Raw genomic sequence first — 18,682 nt, forward strand, 5'->3', positions numbered from 1 at the left:
AGCCATGGAGGAGGCAAACCAGACAGGAAACCATACAGTCTCCCTTTTCTTGATAATACCAATACCACAGCCTGAATCGGCTCCCTCTTTTTCATTTGTTTTCAGGACAGAACATGAAAAATAAGCTATATCCATTCTTGTCTCAGTCTGTAGGGACACAGACTTCTGTTTGGCCCCTGCCAAAACGTCTGCCCGTAAAGTGTGCAGGGTGGGTACAACATGACAGCATCTTGGGTTTCTCCATCGCTAGCCCCCTCCTCATTTAGAGCTCAATTAGATTAAATTTTGCAGAACTTCAGTCAGCTGCTGTTGCCTATGCTCCATATTGGGTAGTCAGTGCTTCAGAGATGTCTAAGAAGCAGATCTTGCAGCAAAACCCTCAAAAAACAACCAGTAAAGGCAGGCACCATCCCTAGAGTCACCATGGTAGCACTGAAAAGTCAGTGCAGACCACTATTTGCAAAAGTGGACACCAATTTCATCTTCCTCCATACCATTTAACACCACTGAAAATTCAGGATCCACATGCCTCTAACCAGTTGTGAAATATTAGGAACATGCTAGAAAAAAAATATTTTTTCCATTCGCTTGTCTGCAAACACGTGGTGCCACCTTCCCTGTGCTCACAGGGGCGTCATGAAAACAGAGTCATTTATGAGACACACACACACTGCAGGGAGACACTTAAGTTAAAAGCTTCATCACCAGGTCTGGATAATGACCACACACAATGTCCCTCTGTGCTGTAAAACAAAAAGAGGTGTGGGGGGGTGGGGGGGAGAGCAGGGCAGGACAGGGATGGACATGGTGTGTTTTAAAGTCAGTGGGACTATTGCAGGCTTGAATTTGTGCAAGATCAAGCCCTTGCAAAAGGATGTTCCCCAAGCTCAGGACCATGTTTTCTTATGGTGTTTGCACAGGCCCTAGCACCCAAGCAACATCCCAGCACTCTAGCGAAGTACTGCTTCTCCTATTTAATATCATCACCAACAGTGGTAAAATCAGAGCAGCTTGAATCTGGGGCTGTGGTGCTCCAGTTCAGGTGTATGCATTTCTGTAGGGTAGCCTGCCCTCTCATTCCCAAATCACAAGCGCATTCAAAGGATGGAAACAAGAATAGGGATAAGAGAGAAAAGCAAGCAGCAGTGCACTCAAATGACTATTTCAAATGCAATCTTTGATTCCACTGAAATAAACAAGTACCTCACTTCTGCAGTGGAGTATTTGACTACTGACAGTGGAAATCCAACATCAGAATTACTTAAAATGCCTGGCAAAGTCTATAGTGGTCACTTTAATCCCAATACTTGCTCATGCTCTGAAGTGGAAGAGTCCCTACAGCAATCTGGACTAGAGTAAAATGGCCACATTGACATGCAAATCATTATTTCTATCTGGAAATGACACACCTATTCTAATTGATTGCTTGGGGTACCGTGAAATGAGAAAGGCATTAGGAAGAGCACAGAAACGGTGTGGGAGCAGATCTTGTCTTGTTGCTGCCTACTCCCTTGACACCCCAACCTGTAACGCTGGCCATGCACAGAGTGGGCAAACTTCACCCTCCGTTAATGGGCAAATCACTACACAAGGAGTCAGGAAGCGTGATGGTACCTCAAAGAGCAGCAGTTATGTGCTACTCCTTCTGGCTCACACACGAGATCAAAGGCACAAATGAGTTTATGCATTTTTCCTTTCTTGTCCTCCTCCCTTTCTCAGCTTTCAGCGGCTTGTGATCAGTCAGCGCTGGAATTACAGGGTCAGATTTCCCTGCTGGCATGGCGGGCTGGATGCAGCAGAGGCACGCCAGCGGACAACTCGTCCTCTTCTGCGACGCCAACTTTCCTGGGTTTGATCCATGTGTTTGTTTGTTTCCCCAGTCAATTTCCAAAATGACTGAAAACGTTGGCAAGGAGGCAGCGCTCGGATTGATGTTCGCTAGTCTAGATGAAACCATGCCAGGGTCTGGATACTGCACCCAAAATTCACCCCCACAACTGGCAAGAGCTGGCATGTCTGTTGCCAGTGCATGCAGGGAGACACACACTGAACTGGGTACGAAGAGTGAACACTTGCTCTTCCACATGAGGTGGGAACTATTTGCATTCACGCACATGTAGCTGGAGCACAGGTACCTACCTACATGTGCTCAAAGTCAAGGAGACCAAAGCCACAACAGGAGGTATTTAGATCTGGAAATGTTTAAACTAAGGATTTACACTGAAGAGGCCTAAACGCCTTCCCTGACTGGGAAGCAACACAGATTTTCTCTGTCTTACTACGATTCCATGTATAAAATGGAGAAGATTTCCATGCTCACCACAGGCAATCTCTACACTTTGGCACAGCAATTACACATCTTCAGTTCCCAAACACACACCACACATGCTATCGAAGGTGAGAGAGAAGGAAGAGGGAGACCACAGACCTTGTTATCAGAAGTAAAATTACCTTGAGTCGAAATGGTGTTTGGGTTACACTGATAGTATCTGCTGGAGAAGTGGATTAAAACTCTCTCTCGTTCCTGAGTTTCTCCGATAAGTGAAAAGGCTTTAAAGAAAATCCTACAAGAAGGACGGAAACAGTGCAGTTAAAATCAAATCTCTTGTGGCCTCACACAGCACATACAGCGTAGCCCATTTCACAGCAAGAAATATGCAAGTGCACACCAGAACTTCAGTTCCAAGAAGCCTTTCTAGGAAAACAGATTATTATCCCATGTGTATTTAATCCGAACATTACAGTAGATCCACCAGAAGGAGTTAGATTACTGCTGGTTTCAGCCATGAAATATATAAGCTAATAAACAATTATACTATTTGAAATAGCTGTTCTTATTTTTAGTGGTTTTCATTTTGTGGGGGAAGGAACTGGAGCAGGTGGTGTTTGTGGATGATGCTCATTCAGGGTGCTCTCTGTTCTCTTCTAACTGTCCATTAGGCCTGTACGCTTTAGCTTTATACCTATTAATATTCCCACTGAAAGCAAAGGAACTATTCCAGACAGTGAAGTCAGGCAGGTGCACTGCAGACTTGGAGTCTGGCCTGGATGTGCAACCCTCCTTAGGGAGGAACAGCTACAGAGCAGCCATCACCACACCAGTTGCTCTGCAGACGTTACAGTCTTAATGGCCTTGCAGAAGGGCAGTGTCACTACCTGATCTGCAGGAAGCATCTGGGGAAGGGGGCAGAAGATTCACAACTTCTCCCAATGCGCTTCAGTAACAGCAAGAGCAACCTGACCTTCTTGGACTCCCCCTCACAGTGCTCCAGGGCATCGGGTTGGTGCACACCTGGGCCCACAACTTGGACATAGTCTCTTAACCACTCCCTTATTCTTTCTGCTAGAAAAACTGGCCTTACTGCCAGCTCTCATGAAGAACAACTGTACTTCTCAAAATCCCCAAATCCTGGAGCCAAGAGATGACCTCAGAAGTCTCAGCCTACATTTATTTGTCAGGATGTTAACAAAAAAAGGCCTGAAAATGCAAACCTTATGTGTCTGAAGCAAGAAGGCATATAAAATGAATGCCTGACAGACAATTTTTGAGTATCTCAAGAGATTTAAACTGACAGGAGATTTGAGGGGCCTGGGAAACATTACAGGAACATTCAAGGTTATCTAACCTGCACGAACAAGCGTTAATTTTATTTCTTTGATGCGAGGTCAGAGACGGGCTGTACTTGCAATGATATCACACACATACAGAGTGTGATCTGATGTGTAATAACTTAATTTGACATGTAATGCATTGCAAATAACCAAATTCACAAGTAGATACAACTGAGCCTTCTCAGGGCTTCTCATCTCACAGCTGCAAGGGAGGCGGCAAGGAAGCCCGGAACAGACGAACGGAGGGCAGACAGGACAGACTGCCCTCTCAAAGCAGGGCTCTCCGGCTGGGGCCACACAGATGAGCTCCCTGCCCTGCAGGCAGGACTGGGACAGGCTCTGAAAGGGGCTGTTTGGGTGCAATATGTCCTCCGGCGGCTGTGCAGAGGACTTGAGAGATGCATGAGCAGAGTGAGCCCGTATGTGTGAAAGCGGAGGGTGATCCAGACTGGGGGAGATTCGGGAATGACTCCATTCATGCTCAGGACTCATTGCTGACTGCAATACACCCTACACAACAGCTTCCCACAGTCTGGGGGCAATGTGGTTCTGGACAGCTGCCAAGGGCTCCGACAGGCAAGTACGTCTCCGTGGTTTAACAAACCATGGCCCGTCAGCACGTCAGCAGTAACAGGGAGGTTACTCACTGCAAATGCGAGGCAAAACATTTTGGGCAGCTGAGGATGAGGCCAATGCCTTGTCCTCAGTCTGTGCTGAAGGCACGCATCCGGCTGCTACTGCAGCTTGGCTGACAAGCGGTAATGCATGAAATCTCAGCAAGTCCCTTGTGTGCCCAGCTAGAGCGTATTTTACAGAAGGTCATGACTATTAATATTAACAGGAGATCTACAGGGAGAAGAGACCTCCTAAATATGTGCCACAAAGTAATTAGGTATTGGATTTCACAATTTAAAAGATGAAGTATATTTAGAATCATGCTTCATGGCTCCTAGTACCCAAAACAAGCAGCAAACTTCCCACCACCGGGGCTGCCACCCCACCAGGACACAAGGCTCTGGCTTTGTTCCACCAGAACATTTAAGTGCTGGATTAACTCTTTAGCAGGTGTTTCCACTGTCTTCAGCAAGTGGGACTCCGCTTTGCTTTGCTGATGGGGGCTGATGTTCACCTTGGCTTCCTGGAGCAACCCCCCTGCAACTACCTTTGCAAAAGGACTGGCAAGGGCCAGTAGTCTTCCTGGTTTTGTATCATTTGGGGGGGGAGGGGGGACACCTAGAGTAACCTGAGACAGATAATTAAAATTACTTTAAATCCCTCTCCTTTAATGTCACCATTTAACTGTCAGAACACCAGCAACTACACTAACAGGCCACTGCTACACAGATTTGGTATTTTGACTCCTAAGACAAAAAAAAATATATTGAAAGCAAACAGTGCTGAGGCCTAGTTCCAGGGTTAAAAGGACATGAATGTTGAAGGGATGGGTTTTCAAACACCCACATAAGCATCTACCAAACACTCAGAGCATTTCCCATCTGGAAGCTTTTGCTGTTCTGCACATTTTTAGATACCTCTGAGGGACACGGCGAGGGGGGCTGCCAAGCTGCTTGAAATCCTGGCCCCTTCTGTACACGGGGCAGCCAGGCAGAGCAAACTCCACAAGGCACCAACCAAAAAGGCTGCAAGCCCTGTGCAGCCCAGCCACAAACAACGTCTTCAGCTGCACCTGCCAGATTACTAGTCCCCTGTTCACCAAGTGACTAGTCATTTTTCCCCCTCTCTCCTCCACTGTGTCAAGCACACAACCTATCTCTAAGAAGGTGAATTCCAAAATTTCCCCTTCCAGGAAATGCCACCCCTCCAATGGCGTTATGGGGTATGCCAACATGCCAAGACAAACAGGAGAGAAAAGGTCCGTCCCAGAGTGCTTCACCTTTCCCTTTTCTCCTTCGTAAGCCCTCATCATGCAACTGCTTCAATTGAGACAACACAGGAGACAGCACCATTACTAAAACAAGAATGCAAGGTTTGCAAACAGGCACATACCTCAGTGAGCAGTCCAGCGTCATGCCCGTGAAATCAAAAAACTTAAGGTATTCTTCAGCCACAAGTTTGCTGAATTCGTTGCTTTAAAAAAAAGTGAAAAGATAATAATAATAAAGGTTAGTCAATCAGGAGTGAACTCTCCAGAACCAATGCTGTGAACGAGATGGCAAAGGCCTCTTTTCAAAACATACTTTTTACCCAAATGCTTCGCCACATCAGAGCGTTTGAATCTGTCCAGATGGTAGAGGCGTTTGGCCAGGCGTCGGGCCGCTTCCAAATTGCTGCTGCTGCCATTGCTGAGATCGCAGCCAAGAGCTCCTGTGGCATCCTTCTCCTGAAGCTCATTGCTCCCCATGGCAGCACCGGACTCTAGCACCATATTCTGCAGTCTAACATTGCTATGGGATGGAAGGAATGGGGAAAGGAGAAGAAAAATAAAAAGATATTACATTTTTGAGAAGGACTTAATTTCTGTCAGACTGGGAAGTGACTAATGATACAGAGTCAAGATTACATGATGCAGCAAATTCCACCTAACTGAAGGAACTGTGCAGAACAGGGATATTTACTTAGCAATCAGAGCTCAAAGGGTTAAACACGGAGGCCCAAATTTGGGTTCCAGCCCTTGACTCTGCACTCACCTTTTGAGAGTGCCGAGAGTGAGAAAGCCCAAAACTTGGACTCGCTTCACAGAAAACCGTTTGCTACTATCAGCCTACAATTTACACCTAACAACAACGCCTCCTTGTTCACTTCTTGCACTACTTGTTTGTAGCCCAACTGGTTGCCAGTGTTAGGTACCCAAAGTCTTTGAGAACAGCTTGAAGGGGTGCCTGCAAGTGCGAAGCCACAAGCCACTTTCCAGCGGAGAATGCAGCGAGCAAGCCAGGATGCGCAGCAGCTCCACGCTGACCCTGCAAAAGTCCCTTCCTCATTCTTCCCCAGTCGTCCTGGAAACATTGCTACTCCTCAAATCTAAAATAACCTCCGCAGAAGTCTCCGCAGCACCCGCGCTGCCCACGTGCCACGGGCATCCTGCTGGCAGGCACCACCACGAAAAGCATGGCTCCAAGCCAGGAACCCCTCTTGGAGGGCCAGACGGAGATGCAAACCATGGGACTGGTGCGGAAACCACTTGCTCTTCTCCTGGTCCCTCGTGGCTGCCATGATTTGCCTTACGGCTGCTCGAAGTTGGGATGCACAGTATTGCAATCCCAGGGCGCTTTACATAAATCATGCATTTATAGCTATCTTCCACTTCTACTACAGCAGGAAAGTTCTTGCTGTGTACTTGTTTTGCTTCTCCCCTCAAAGAAGCAAAATCCTTCCACTTAAGAAAGTGCTCCTCCGCAAACACTCCCCTGCACACAGCTAGATTTTTTTTTTGTAAAGCTTTTCTCTGACAACTGCATGAAAATTCTTGCCAAAAAAAAAAAAAAACAGTTCTGTGTGTGAGCAACAGCATTTTTATTTAAGAAAATACAATACAGAAATTCTTTCCATTAAAGTCTAGTTTACACAGAGTTAATGAGTGATCAGCAGAGGTCATGAGCAGGGCAAGTAGGAGTGGAATGAGTTAAAGATGATTTTAAACACAACCCTGCAACATACCACAGTTTCATAAGCCATTGTAATCTTTGAGCTTGACAAGCCATGGTTAGAACAACCAATCACCAGACTCCAGTAACAATTTTCTAGAGATTTTTCTGCAGTGTCTGCTAGTCATTTATTAACTCTTTAAAGATGGGATTTTCATACAATGTGAGCTTAAATTAAAAACTTTTGCTATTCTGCATGCCTCCTTCAATGCAAATCACCGCATTGCATTACCCTGAGGGAATACACCTCTCTGCCCATGCACGGTTTAGAAAAAAGGAAGTGCTGTGCTCCTGTGGGAAGAAGGCTTGTGTTCATTTTGCCTCTGTTTGCATCCTCTTAGTACTGTTACAGTATCACTGAACAAAAGTATCAACTTAATTATAAGCAAGGGGGGGTGGGGGTTATTTTATGAAGTATCTGGGTAAACCAGACATCCACTTCTCACAAGTACTAGGGAATTTTATTTTGCATTTATTTCAGTGTAAATAGTAAGGTGCTATAATAAAAGTGCTCTACCACGGGATTAGTATTATAAATATAATCCCAACAGCATTAAGAACACTGCCCACCAGACACCCTAGAAAACAAACAAAAAAAAGCTCCTCCTGACTTCACTGGTGTGGGAAATGCCTCTTCCGCCCTTTGCAAAAGCAGTGGCAAATGTCTGAAATCCTCTTAAGCAGGTCACTAAATTCAGACCATTCCAAACTCGAAAAGCAAGCAAATTCCAGAGTCCTGTATCCGATACACGTCCCAGGCAACACCGTTATATTTTGCGACCAGGCACGACAGGTTTCAAACTCTCAGCCGTAGTGTCTTACGGGCACGAAGAAGAGCAGGTAAGCTCACACAGCTGCGGAGCCTTCCACGCAGCAACGCGGCTTCAAAAGCCATGCCAGTGTGCAGAACCTCGCTCATAAATCACAGCCTTGTTTCACCGCTGCTCTTCATTACGGCAGTATTTATAACCCTGAAAGATGGCCAAAGCTGACAAGAAACATCTGCATTTTGCTAGGAACCAGTGAACTGCAGGAGCTGGCGTTACCACAAACCACCACCAGTTCAGGAGAGGAAGTGCCAGCATCTGCCACTTAGTGAAATAAACAGCACAGCAGCTCCCGACTTCTGTTTTGCCACTCGGGGCAGCAGTTCAGACCTGAAAAGGGAACACCCAGCAAGAAGAGAGCACTCTTTCCTTCCCTCTGAAAAAGCAGCTGACAGGGCTGCCTAAGAAACAACCCCTATCTCCAGCTTTCTTGATTTAAAGCTTCATCCTGACGGGGAGTCCCAGGACATTTACTAGCTCAAACGATGCTTCTGTTGCTATTCTGACAACTAGGTAACTCATCACTAGTGCAGGAAGGGGCCAAATCAGTAATAGGTTGTTTATAACCTAAGCCTCTTGTTCAGGGAAAATGTCAAACATAAGGTGAGACCTCAGTTCTCAAATGTTTTTAGGTGGTGAGAAGACACAGTTGCCCGCACCACTGAAAACAGAGACACCCTCGGACATGCAGCACAGCTATGGCAAGCTGCCACTTCAATGCCCCTTCGGGTCAGTTCATTTTGGCAGGGTCCCACGGGTGTTATACAGGACCATGCCAGGGAAAGGCCAGCATCTAATCTCGCTCCCAGGCTTGGGGGGGGGGGGGGTTCATCACTTTGCTTCCGTGCCTCAGTTTCCCCAGTTGCTGAATAGAGATATTAATACTTGTCTCTCTCTGCTAAAGTGCTTCAAGCAGACTCAGATTAAGGGCTAGGAATTACAAAGGCTGAAAACTGGTCTGCCTTCTGCATGAAATGATTTCTGCACATGACCAGCCCACAGCAGCATTAACAGCTAAAAAGAGCTAAGAAACAGCTTCAAGAAGCAGAGCAAGAATACATAGGCTGGACACGTTATTCCTCATCCAGCTTTACTTATCCCAGTTATCACATAAAAATGAGAAACCATCACTGACAAAAGTGGGCTGAAAATGTAATAGATTTTATTGCACCTAATCCTGAATTCAAGCCCAAAAGGGACTATAACAATACTCTGGGTAATTGCCTGTATAGCAACAGCTGCTGGTTTTCACCCAGAGACTCTTACATTAATCTCCAACATCAGAAAAAGAGAGAACAGACGCTACAGAAAAACAGACCTACTCTCCAACCCTTCAGTCACACAGTGCATGAGCTCTTACTAGAAACCAGCCCCTTACACCTCCTTATTTCTGTCCTCAGCAACGCACTTCAAGTATGTCCTCCCTACCTCTTCTGCCAAAGCATCCCCAGATTCACAGCTCAAAGCGCAGCGGCCCCAGGACACCATATCCAGCAGAAATCATAGCAATTCATCAAACAGTTGCTGTGGTAAATTCAATATCTCTAACTGCAGCAACACCCTCCCCACGCTCACCGATGAAACACAAACAGGCTGCAACATCTGTGCAGCTGCTTTCCCCATAACACACTATAACAGCTGGAAGGGTCTGAAACGTTTTATATTGTATTTTCACTTATCCTATTATTTACTAGATCAACAGTGATCCGGGAAGTCCCAATGCCAAGGTATCTCGATCATGCTGTGCTCAGCACATAACACACTTGCTCTGTTTAAGAAATTTCTAAATTAACATTTTTTTGGTGTTGTCAAAATTGAAACTCGCTACAACCAATGTATGTTTGGGGAACAGCTGCAACTTCCAAACAAAACCAGAGCGAGACCAATAACCTAGTGGCAAGGATAAAGGTACATCTTATCTCACACAAGTTCAATTCCCCACTTGATTGCATTGCAACCGGAAACTTCAGCACAAGTATCTCCAATTTCAGGTGCCTTAAATCTTGGGATCCATGGGATTCATTTTTTTAATAAATTGGGGGGGGGGAGGAGGGAACCCTCTCAGTTCTGTACCAAGGGAGAGAAGCACAGCAACGTTTTGAGCAATGGGAAGACAGCTCCTGCTGAGACAGAGCGCAGATCCCAGCGTGCCGTTGCTGGCTACCTGACTGATGCTCCGCAGCACAGCAGCTCTGACTTGTGTCCCTCTGGACGCAGACGGGTCCTTCCCCGAGGAAGGCTCATGCATGCAGCACGTGCACCCAGGAGCATGCAGCTTCAGGTAGGGCTTGTGTGAGACAGGGCTGGCTTCTCCCCGGGTCTTTTTTGGAAGGCAGGAGGAGGAAAAGGGAGAGGGGTTTAATAACACCTGTTTTTCCTCAAACAAATCTGCATGCCTCTTATATCAGCTTTAGGCAAGCAAAGTCAGACATGTGCCAGCAAAGTCCTTCACAGCAAAACATATAATGATTAAAAATAAGGAAGGGTGGAGAGGGGTTCTGGCTCACGGGAACTAGGGCCAGAACAAATGTTGATTTCAGCAGGGGAACTGCGCCTGCCAGCAGACCAAACTAGGGTCGATACAGTTTTTTGCAATACTAAACTGTTCCTGTTGTTTTAAATGTTCCAAGTATTTTTCTTCCTCTTGGTTGTAAAACGAAGCACACCTCTTTCCTCACCTATAACCACCAACTCTGGCTGTGAACAGTACTTGCTGTTTTCAATTCAACAGCACTTCAGCAGCGGTTCTCCCCTTGCAACATCGGAAACACAGAAGTACGTGGCTGGCACGAAACCAGCCTGGATTGCAGGGGAGCAGACCTCGCTCTGGGAGAAATCCCACCCGAGGAAAATGAATCCCTGCCTGGTGAAGCTGCAGAGGGAAGTACATGCTCAGTCAGTGATACGCTCCCACGTTTCAGAGCTGATTATTCGTAACGTGTGGCACGGGCAGAGTTTTGCGTCAAAGGAGCAGAAAAGCTGTGCTTGAGTGGACCGCTGGAAGGAGCACCCTGGCCACTGGAAGACAAGAAATATCGGCAGTGTTCAAACATGATGAGTCAGTTCCTGCTATAAAAGACCAGCCGCACAGACAGGCTTGGAGCCGCGTTGCTGCAGCTCTGTGCTGGGCTCTGCAGGGCCAGGAGCAAGTACAAAACCATGTCAGGCATGTACTACCTTCCCAGCTAACTCCGGTTTCCAGCGCTCTTCCCTTTTATATATATACATATATATATACATATATATATACACACAACTGTGTGTGTGTGTGGGGGGATAATAACAATAATTCCCTTTCCTGGCAGATGACTCACTCTACTTTTTTACTCCAAATGGTTTAATCAGCTTTGAAGTCCTACATACGGGTTCTCTTCAAAGACACGCTTTGAAGTAGATCACTCTTTCAGGGCTGACACAGCTGCACTTCTCTGCAACTCAGTTCAGTGGGCGTCTCACGAGCGCAGCATCCGTGAGTGCGCACGAAGGCAGGAAGGTTTCTACAACTCTGAGCACCCACTAAAAAGCACTCTGTGTTCAACCTTGTCACATCACAAAGAGAGAAGCAAAGGAAAAAAAACAAACCCTATAATCTCTCATTTGTTATCAGAAAAATACATGTGGAAAGTCATCTTCAGGGACTGAAATGCACGCTGCTGCTAAAACAACCTCTTGCTCCCTGCAATCATGTTCCTTTTTCTTTGATTAAAAGAAATCCCACAGGTCATAAGTAGGGAGCTAACAGCTAAAATGTTCAGAAAATGCCACTGCTAGTAGGCCTGCATCCAGCAAGTCCAAATCCTGTCTTTATATGATTACAGTGTTAGGACATCAAGTCCCACCACATACAAGGACTGGATTACAATCCCTCTGAGAGACAGCATGTCCTTTATTACACAGACACGCTGGCCCGCTGCCACCTGAAATACAAGTGTATTGCTAAAAATACTTCAGGTTTAATCCCCTTTCAGCCTCAGGATCCTTACTTACACTGCTATGGCAGGGGTTAGAGATCCTAAATGGACTGCCGCCACGTTAACGCCCCTGAGAAGAGAAAAGGAAAATCAGGCCAATTCCAAGGATGGCGGTCTGTGCTCTAAGGTCTCCCTTTATGAGTATTTATGCCAACTGCATTCATGCACTGACCAGACTAAACCCTGCTGCAGTACACATCAAGATAGCCCCATGCTCACCGGCAGGACCTGGCCCACCTGCCACCGCACGCGAGCAAAAAGCAGTCCCAAAGATCGCATTAAATACCGGTTACCTCGGTCAGAAAGCGCTCGGCTCCCAGGTGTTTCAAGCAGGCAAGGGCTCTCCCTGCAGCCCACCTGCCTGACCGTCGCTTTCCCCGAGAGTGCCCCCCATGCGCGACGGGTGCTGAGAGCCCCCTGCACCCCTGGTGACCGCATGACATTTTCCCACGCCGCTCCTGCAGCTTCCTCCGGGCCCGGGCAAAACTCGGAAAGCAGCGGAGCGCTTCCCCCTGCTCCTCCTGGTGCCCTGCAGCAACGTCCCTCCACCAGACCCGCTCCGAAAGCCCACAGCGAGGTCGTACATGACCCCTTGCTAGTGCTCAGTTTAACTCTTTGGAGACCAGCCCAGTGAGTGCACGTTAGCGGTGCAGCTCGTCCGGCTTAATTCTCCCCCTGGCACAGAGGGAAGCAGATGTGTAAAAATACGGGGGCTTACGTCTTTCAGTTAAGGCTCCCATGCAAACATGCACATTGGGGGGGGGGGGGTTCAGTGTCAGTAGTTTTCCATAGGAGTTTTATGTCAAAACTCTAGAGTGAAGTGAACTGCCCTTTTCAGAAAGGATTGTTAATAAAAAACAGAGCTCAGAGATAAATGGAAAAACAAAAAACCCCCCACAGCTCACCCAAGTGTTCTAGCAAGTAGTCTGGATGTTATGTGCACTGTCCCTCTTCACCAGCACTCTTGCAACAAATTTGGAGCTATATGTACATATACAACTCCCCCCAGCCCCAACCCTTCGGACCCTGCCCCCCTCTATCCAGGAGGAGGAGGAGGAAGAGAAGCAACCAGCACAGACGCAGAGGGGCCTCGACTTACAGCCAGATGCAGCTAATGGAGGAGAGAGACAACGGGCTGCACATCGGGACCGACTCCTAGCTGGCAAACGTGCTTCGGTTTCAGTGAATGAAGGTTTCTTGACCTAAATGGCTTTGACTTTAACGGAGATGTGCCAAAACACATGCCAGCTTAGAAGCTGAGCTGCCGACAGCTTTATACTGAAGCGCTTTGTGCAGCGGTGTGATCAGCTGCTCCACTTTTTTTTTTTTTTGTCTTTGACAGCTCCTGGATTTTCGTTTGTTTTATTTTTGGAGGAGGCTGGGAACTGAAGAGGCCAAAAGTCAGCAACCCTTTTTCCTAAAACAACAGCTTATTTAGGAACTAGGAGCAGTTTTACAAACCCTCACCAAACCTGTATCGCAAACACCCTACTAACTAGAGCAAAAGCAAACTCATGACTGTGCGTTCAGTAGGTAAAACGAGGATACCCTCATGCAAGCAATCCCAGGGATCAGAACGGCTTTCCATTGCTGAAGCTATGAAGCTGTGAGACACAGGGGCAGATCCTCAGCTGCCAAAGAGCCGCTAACTTCAGAGAAGCTACAGAAATCTCCCCCTGCTCAGACTCGGCCACTTTGTCTTTGCTTGGATTTAACATACCAGTGCCACTCGCCATGGTTCAACACGTGACAGATGCAATAGCCCACATGCAGGCGAGCGCGCTCCGGGGCCTCTTTGCCTGCAGATGCATTTGATGTGTTCATTTGTCTGTGACAATTACTGGCTGTATTCCTCAGAATAAGCTCCCTTGTGCTAGGCAATTTTTTCCCCGTCAAGGGAAAACAGAGGGGTGAGAAATGGCTTCTGTGCTTTGAAAAGGTACCCAAGAAATACAACAGCCATGACCCACCATCCGACAGACCCAGGGTTATTTTTGCTCCCTTTATTCACTCGGAGCCTTACCAGAGAACAGTCCCTTTCACCATCCTGTTGCATCACTCGTTCCTTATAACGACCATGAGTTTATTTCCTTATAGCTGAAACTGCAACTGCTGTAGCTGTCACAGCAATGACTTGAGAAGTTGCTTCAGTTTTCTAAACAAATACTTTCAAAGGAAAATTGGCACAGAAATGCAGTTACAAGAGAGCTCCTCTTCTGTAGGACGCTGCCGGCTGGCAGGAGCAGTGAGAGGTGTGACAGACCCATCTCCTAGAGCAGAGCTAGCTCACAAGCAAGAACCACGCGCTCAAAAAGACACGAGCTTGAAGGAAAGCTGCAATTACTCCCGACCACACTGCTACAGGCATATCCAGATGAAGAGATGAAAGAAACCAAATCTAGTGTTAGTCTGCTCTAAGTGTTCAAGAGCGATTCGGACGCCTTCCACCACATGAATTTCACTTCCAGATGAAAGACTTTATGGTAGCAAACATTAAGTGCCATCTTCTGACAGCCCTAGGTCCCCGAGTGAGCTGAGCCATGCTTGAAGGCCAAAAAACAGCCACTTGGGAACACAGGGATCTTGGGCAGATTTCATGCTAAACAAAAAAGAAGTCAGCCAGGTCACATGGTGAGTTTTCAAAAGGAAGAAAAAAAATACTGCCAGACACATGGGACTGCTGTTGGACAGAGTAATAAAATTAGTGAATAAAGGCTACACATTAAATATGCAAGTATTGCATCATATACCCACACTGAAAATCAAATACAAACTATCTTGGACAAAAATACCAAAATGCCAAATGAAAGCCAGAATTATGACTGACATGCATAGCACTGATAAAATGGGAGGAGACTCAGACCAGATTTAAACTGGTTTTATCTATCAACATAGTTACTGTCTGGAAGAAGGAATAAGCAGAGTGCCAACAAAAAAAGCACTGGAACTGCACTCATATGCAGAAGAAAGAAAACAGTCTACAATCTACTACCATGAGACTTTAAGAGGCCCAAACCATTAAGTAACATGACTAGCAGAATTTGCAGAGCACCAGCAATGCTTTGAAGATGATGGCAGGTGGCAAATACTTCACATATTTGAGGATTAAGAGCTGCAGTACAAAATTTTTCCTTTCCCTCCAGATTTTAATAATCTTGGGCTGTGTCCTACTGACACGGACCACACCTTCCAAGGTGACTCTGGAGGGGAAATGCCACAAGTTGGGGTTATCTTTTTTACTTTCTTGTTCTGGCCGTAGTGCTCAAGGGAAGAGGGAAGCCTACTGTAAAGAACGAAAAAAAAAAAAAGGAAACTTTGTCTGAAAGCAGAAAAGGAAGAAAGGAATCATCAGGGAGAGAACTTCCTGCTCTATGGACACTTGCACTGATTCTGTCGCCCGCTGTGTAGCGAAGGCACCCATGGGAAAAGCGAGTTATACCCTACCGTGCTGGAACCACTTCACCCCGCTTTGATTAGCGGGAACGATTACAGCTAGCTCAAGCCATGGAGACTGCTGGTACCTGGATAGCACCTTGCAAGAAGTCTTCTATAACGCCCCCCCGGGCAGGACGAACTCGCAGAGAAAGGTACCCCTGCCACCCCCACAGCAGGCCTGGGTGCCAAGGTAGAGAGACCACCAGGCAGGGGTCTCCACAGAGGTGTCCCCTTGCCTGCCTCGACAGGGTGGCACGTTGACAGGCCTGGTGACAAAGCACAGCCCCTGGATTCGCTATTGCTGCCCTGAGCAAACCTCTCTCAGTTCCCACAGCTCCAGGATTTTGGCACCTTTGGGCTCAGGCTGTTTCACGGAGACCTGATGCCACCCGGTGCAGAGAGGCTACCAGGGATACTTCCAGTGACTGCAGTCGCTGCTAAAACATCATACGCGCTTCCCTTCTTCCTCCAATTCTCCCACCCCTTGATGGAGAAATTAAGCCCAGCTCTGCTGCAGAAATCTGGCTTTTAGAGACAAATGGCTATTACATATCTAGGCAAGAGATTAAACCCCAAAATAACAACAAGAGCTGAAATCCTTCCTGAAGGACCGTAAACTGCACGCACGTCTCACTCAGGCTTCCCCATCTCCCCTCCTCTGAGCACCACTTGCCAAACATGAAGGGTAAGGAAGCTTTACTGAGAAAGGATTACTCTTAAAAAAAAGCCAACCTGTCCTGCAGCAAAAATCTGTAGAGGTCTTGCACAAAAACCCACAAGCTAGCCGATATCCTCCCTGCTCTAATTAAATACCACAGGTCCCTGCCACAGCAGTCACATCCAGTGTCACACAGTTTGCATTAGGACTTACTGCATTTAACCAAGGCCAGCAGCTGATAGGACAGCAGGGACAAAATATCCGGACACGAAGGAGCCCCTAGGAACTTGCAGCCTACAAGCCTGTAATCACTTTTTTTTTTCCCTTTTTTCAGTTGCAAAGACATGTGACTGGCCTTCACATACCAGAGCTGACCCCTCCCAGAGCCAGTGATTTCCTAAGAGTGGAGAAGGATGTTACCCTCCTGCTTATTCATTAGAAGATTAGGTTTCGATGTTATGCATTAAAACCTCACGCCATCTAGGGTCCATGTGCCATTTATGCTAGTGCTCCTTCCAGAGAGATACAGCAGTGCATCTAGGAGCAGGTGTTTATCAGCCTGCTCCTGGGGTGGCCTGGCCTCCTGGAGAGCCTGCTCCTCCTTTCCTAACAGATGGCTGTTTTCATTCCCAGGTGTGAACCATTAACTCTTTGCTTTCACATCCGCCCTCTGCTTCTGTCCTGGACCAAAAAGAGCTGTCAGTCTTTTCAATCTGTTCCCCCATAAATTATCACCGCTACTTGGAGGTGTACTTCCCCCGCACACGCACTTTCCCACACACTCTTATGTCACTGAAATACCAATATGCAGGGAGCTGCCGAGCTTCTGGTTTCGGTTTTTGTTTAGTGTAGTTGGAAGGGCAGTTTCTGAGAAGAGGCTGGGCTTTTCACTCTGTTGCACTGCAGTTTTACTCACATGCCCCCTGCCTTGCAAATTCCCTTTATGCTCGTCACTGTTCACATGCTGAAAGCCCGCACCTGCCCCAGTCCCCGTAGAACCGGGTCCTCCAGCTGCTCCCCGGCGTGCATCCGCTCCGCAGTCACTTTGCAGCACGGGGTGGCTGCAGAGGGCTGCGGGAGCGCCGGGCTCCGCGGAGAGCCTGCAGCTCCGCGGCGGGCGCGGAGACCTCCGGTGGCCTCACGGTGCATTGCAAGCAAGCAAGCAAGCAAGCAGCCGGCGACAAAGCGCTACCTGCGGCTTAAAGCTGGGCGTGCAGGACGCAAGGCCAGGGAAGGCTGCCTGGGGAAGCAGGCAGCTGACAGGGCAGCGTTTGTCTTTCCCTAACCTCATTCTCAGGACGAGTTGACCCAATTTAACTGAAGCCTTCTGATATTCGCTCAACACCAGGCGGGCACGCTGGACAGCAAATCACTGCCGCAGCACAACTCACGTCTGGCAAAGCAGTAAGTACTGGGAAACAAGGTCATATAACAGAATACACAAAAGGGGCTGTGGTGGCTATAACGCAGAAAATAGATATACATTTGGCTGAAAAAATAGTCTGAGGTTGCCTCAGGCAGCACAATCACACACTCAAACCCATAGGAGTAATGTCTGTGGTTCGAGCAGCTATTTCTGGTACAACTGGGTACCACAGCAATGTGCTGTCTTGACCCCTCCATATATAAATCCCATGCAACCCCCAGCATGCACACTGCACTCCTCATCAGCATGCTGTAGCACTGTGATTTGTCTCTGGCTCCAACAGTATAGCATATATGATCCGGCAGGCATCTGTGCCCTGCTGTAACGCAATATAACATTAGAATCTCATGGGGAGGTGTTAATTAGGTTATAGTCTACAGGAATACCCTGGTGGGCACATCTATGGCAGCCAGGACTGCTGCAGCAACATCCTTTATCAGCACCCGCCTCAACAGAGCAAGCTCTCAGGACTTGTCCCTAATAGAGCACTGCAAATGCCATCAGCAGAAATTCACAGCAAACCCACTATTGGGGACATTTCTTCCTTCCCTTTTATTATGGGGAAAAAGGAGAACTTGAAAAAAAAGAAAAAAAAGTTGTTATTTCACTATGTCTATAAACTGAAATGAACTTAATTTCTAATCTGCATTAGGTAGATACCTAACATATTTCCAAGCATTATCTAAGCTTACCTTTTCTTCATGATAACTTTTGTCTTGATGAGCCAATGCAGGCCTTATCTGGCAGTACTTTTCACCCTGATGGAAACTAGAGGCCACAACTATAGGGTAATAAAATCGGAGTCTGTATGTGCTATGTATCTTCCCACAGCTTAGTCTCAGGGAAATCTTGGTGTTCAGTGAAAGTAAGAGCTGTAAGAATCAGGACTGACCTCAGTTTCTGCCTCCATATTGGTTGTAGCACATCAGCAATTCATGTCTATAGGTACTAAACAGCTAAGTGTTGTACAAGATTTAAACACTCCTTTTCAGTAGGAATGACGGAAAGAACCATTCTAAACTACTAAGCCCTTTTACCTGCTTTTTTTAGGAGTAAGCTGTACCTTAGCCCATGAATTTAGTAAAACTACTTTGCCTACTTTGCCTCAGAGGATTCATTTCACGCTGACGCAAAAGGAACAAAACAGA

The 18,682-nt window shown here is 47.1% G+C and overlaps 1 protein-coding gene across 1 annotated transcript in view; it reads right to left on the reverse strand.

Moving 5' to 3' along the window:
• PSD3 (pleckstrin and Sec7 domain containing 3) overlaps window positions 1-18,682 on the reverse strand; it is a 107,537-nt gene that overhangs the window by 56,911 nt on the left and 31,944 nt on the right. The window contains exons 5-7 of the mRNA XM_067316744.1: window positions 5,811-6,017; window positions 5,620-5,700; window positions 2,452-2,564 (exon numbers count right to left, since the gene is read on the reverse strand). Of these exons, the coding sequence (XP_067172845.1) occupies window positions 2,452-2,564; window positions 5,620-5,700; window positions 5,811-6,017 (401 nt within the window). The remainder of the gene's footprint in view (window positions 1-2,451; window positions 2,565-5,619; window positions 5,701-5,810; window positions 6,018-18,682) is intronic.

The sequence above is a fragment of the Apteryx mantelli genome, chromosome Z (assembly GCF_036417845.1).
Source record: "Apteryx mantelli isolate bAptMan1 chromosome Z, bAptMan1.hap1, whole genome shotgun sequence".
In the NCBI taxonomy this organism is placed as follows: domain Eukaryota; kingdom Metazoa; phylum Chordata; class Aves; order Apterygiformes; family Apterygidae; genus Apteryx; species Apteryx mantelli.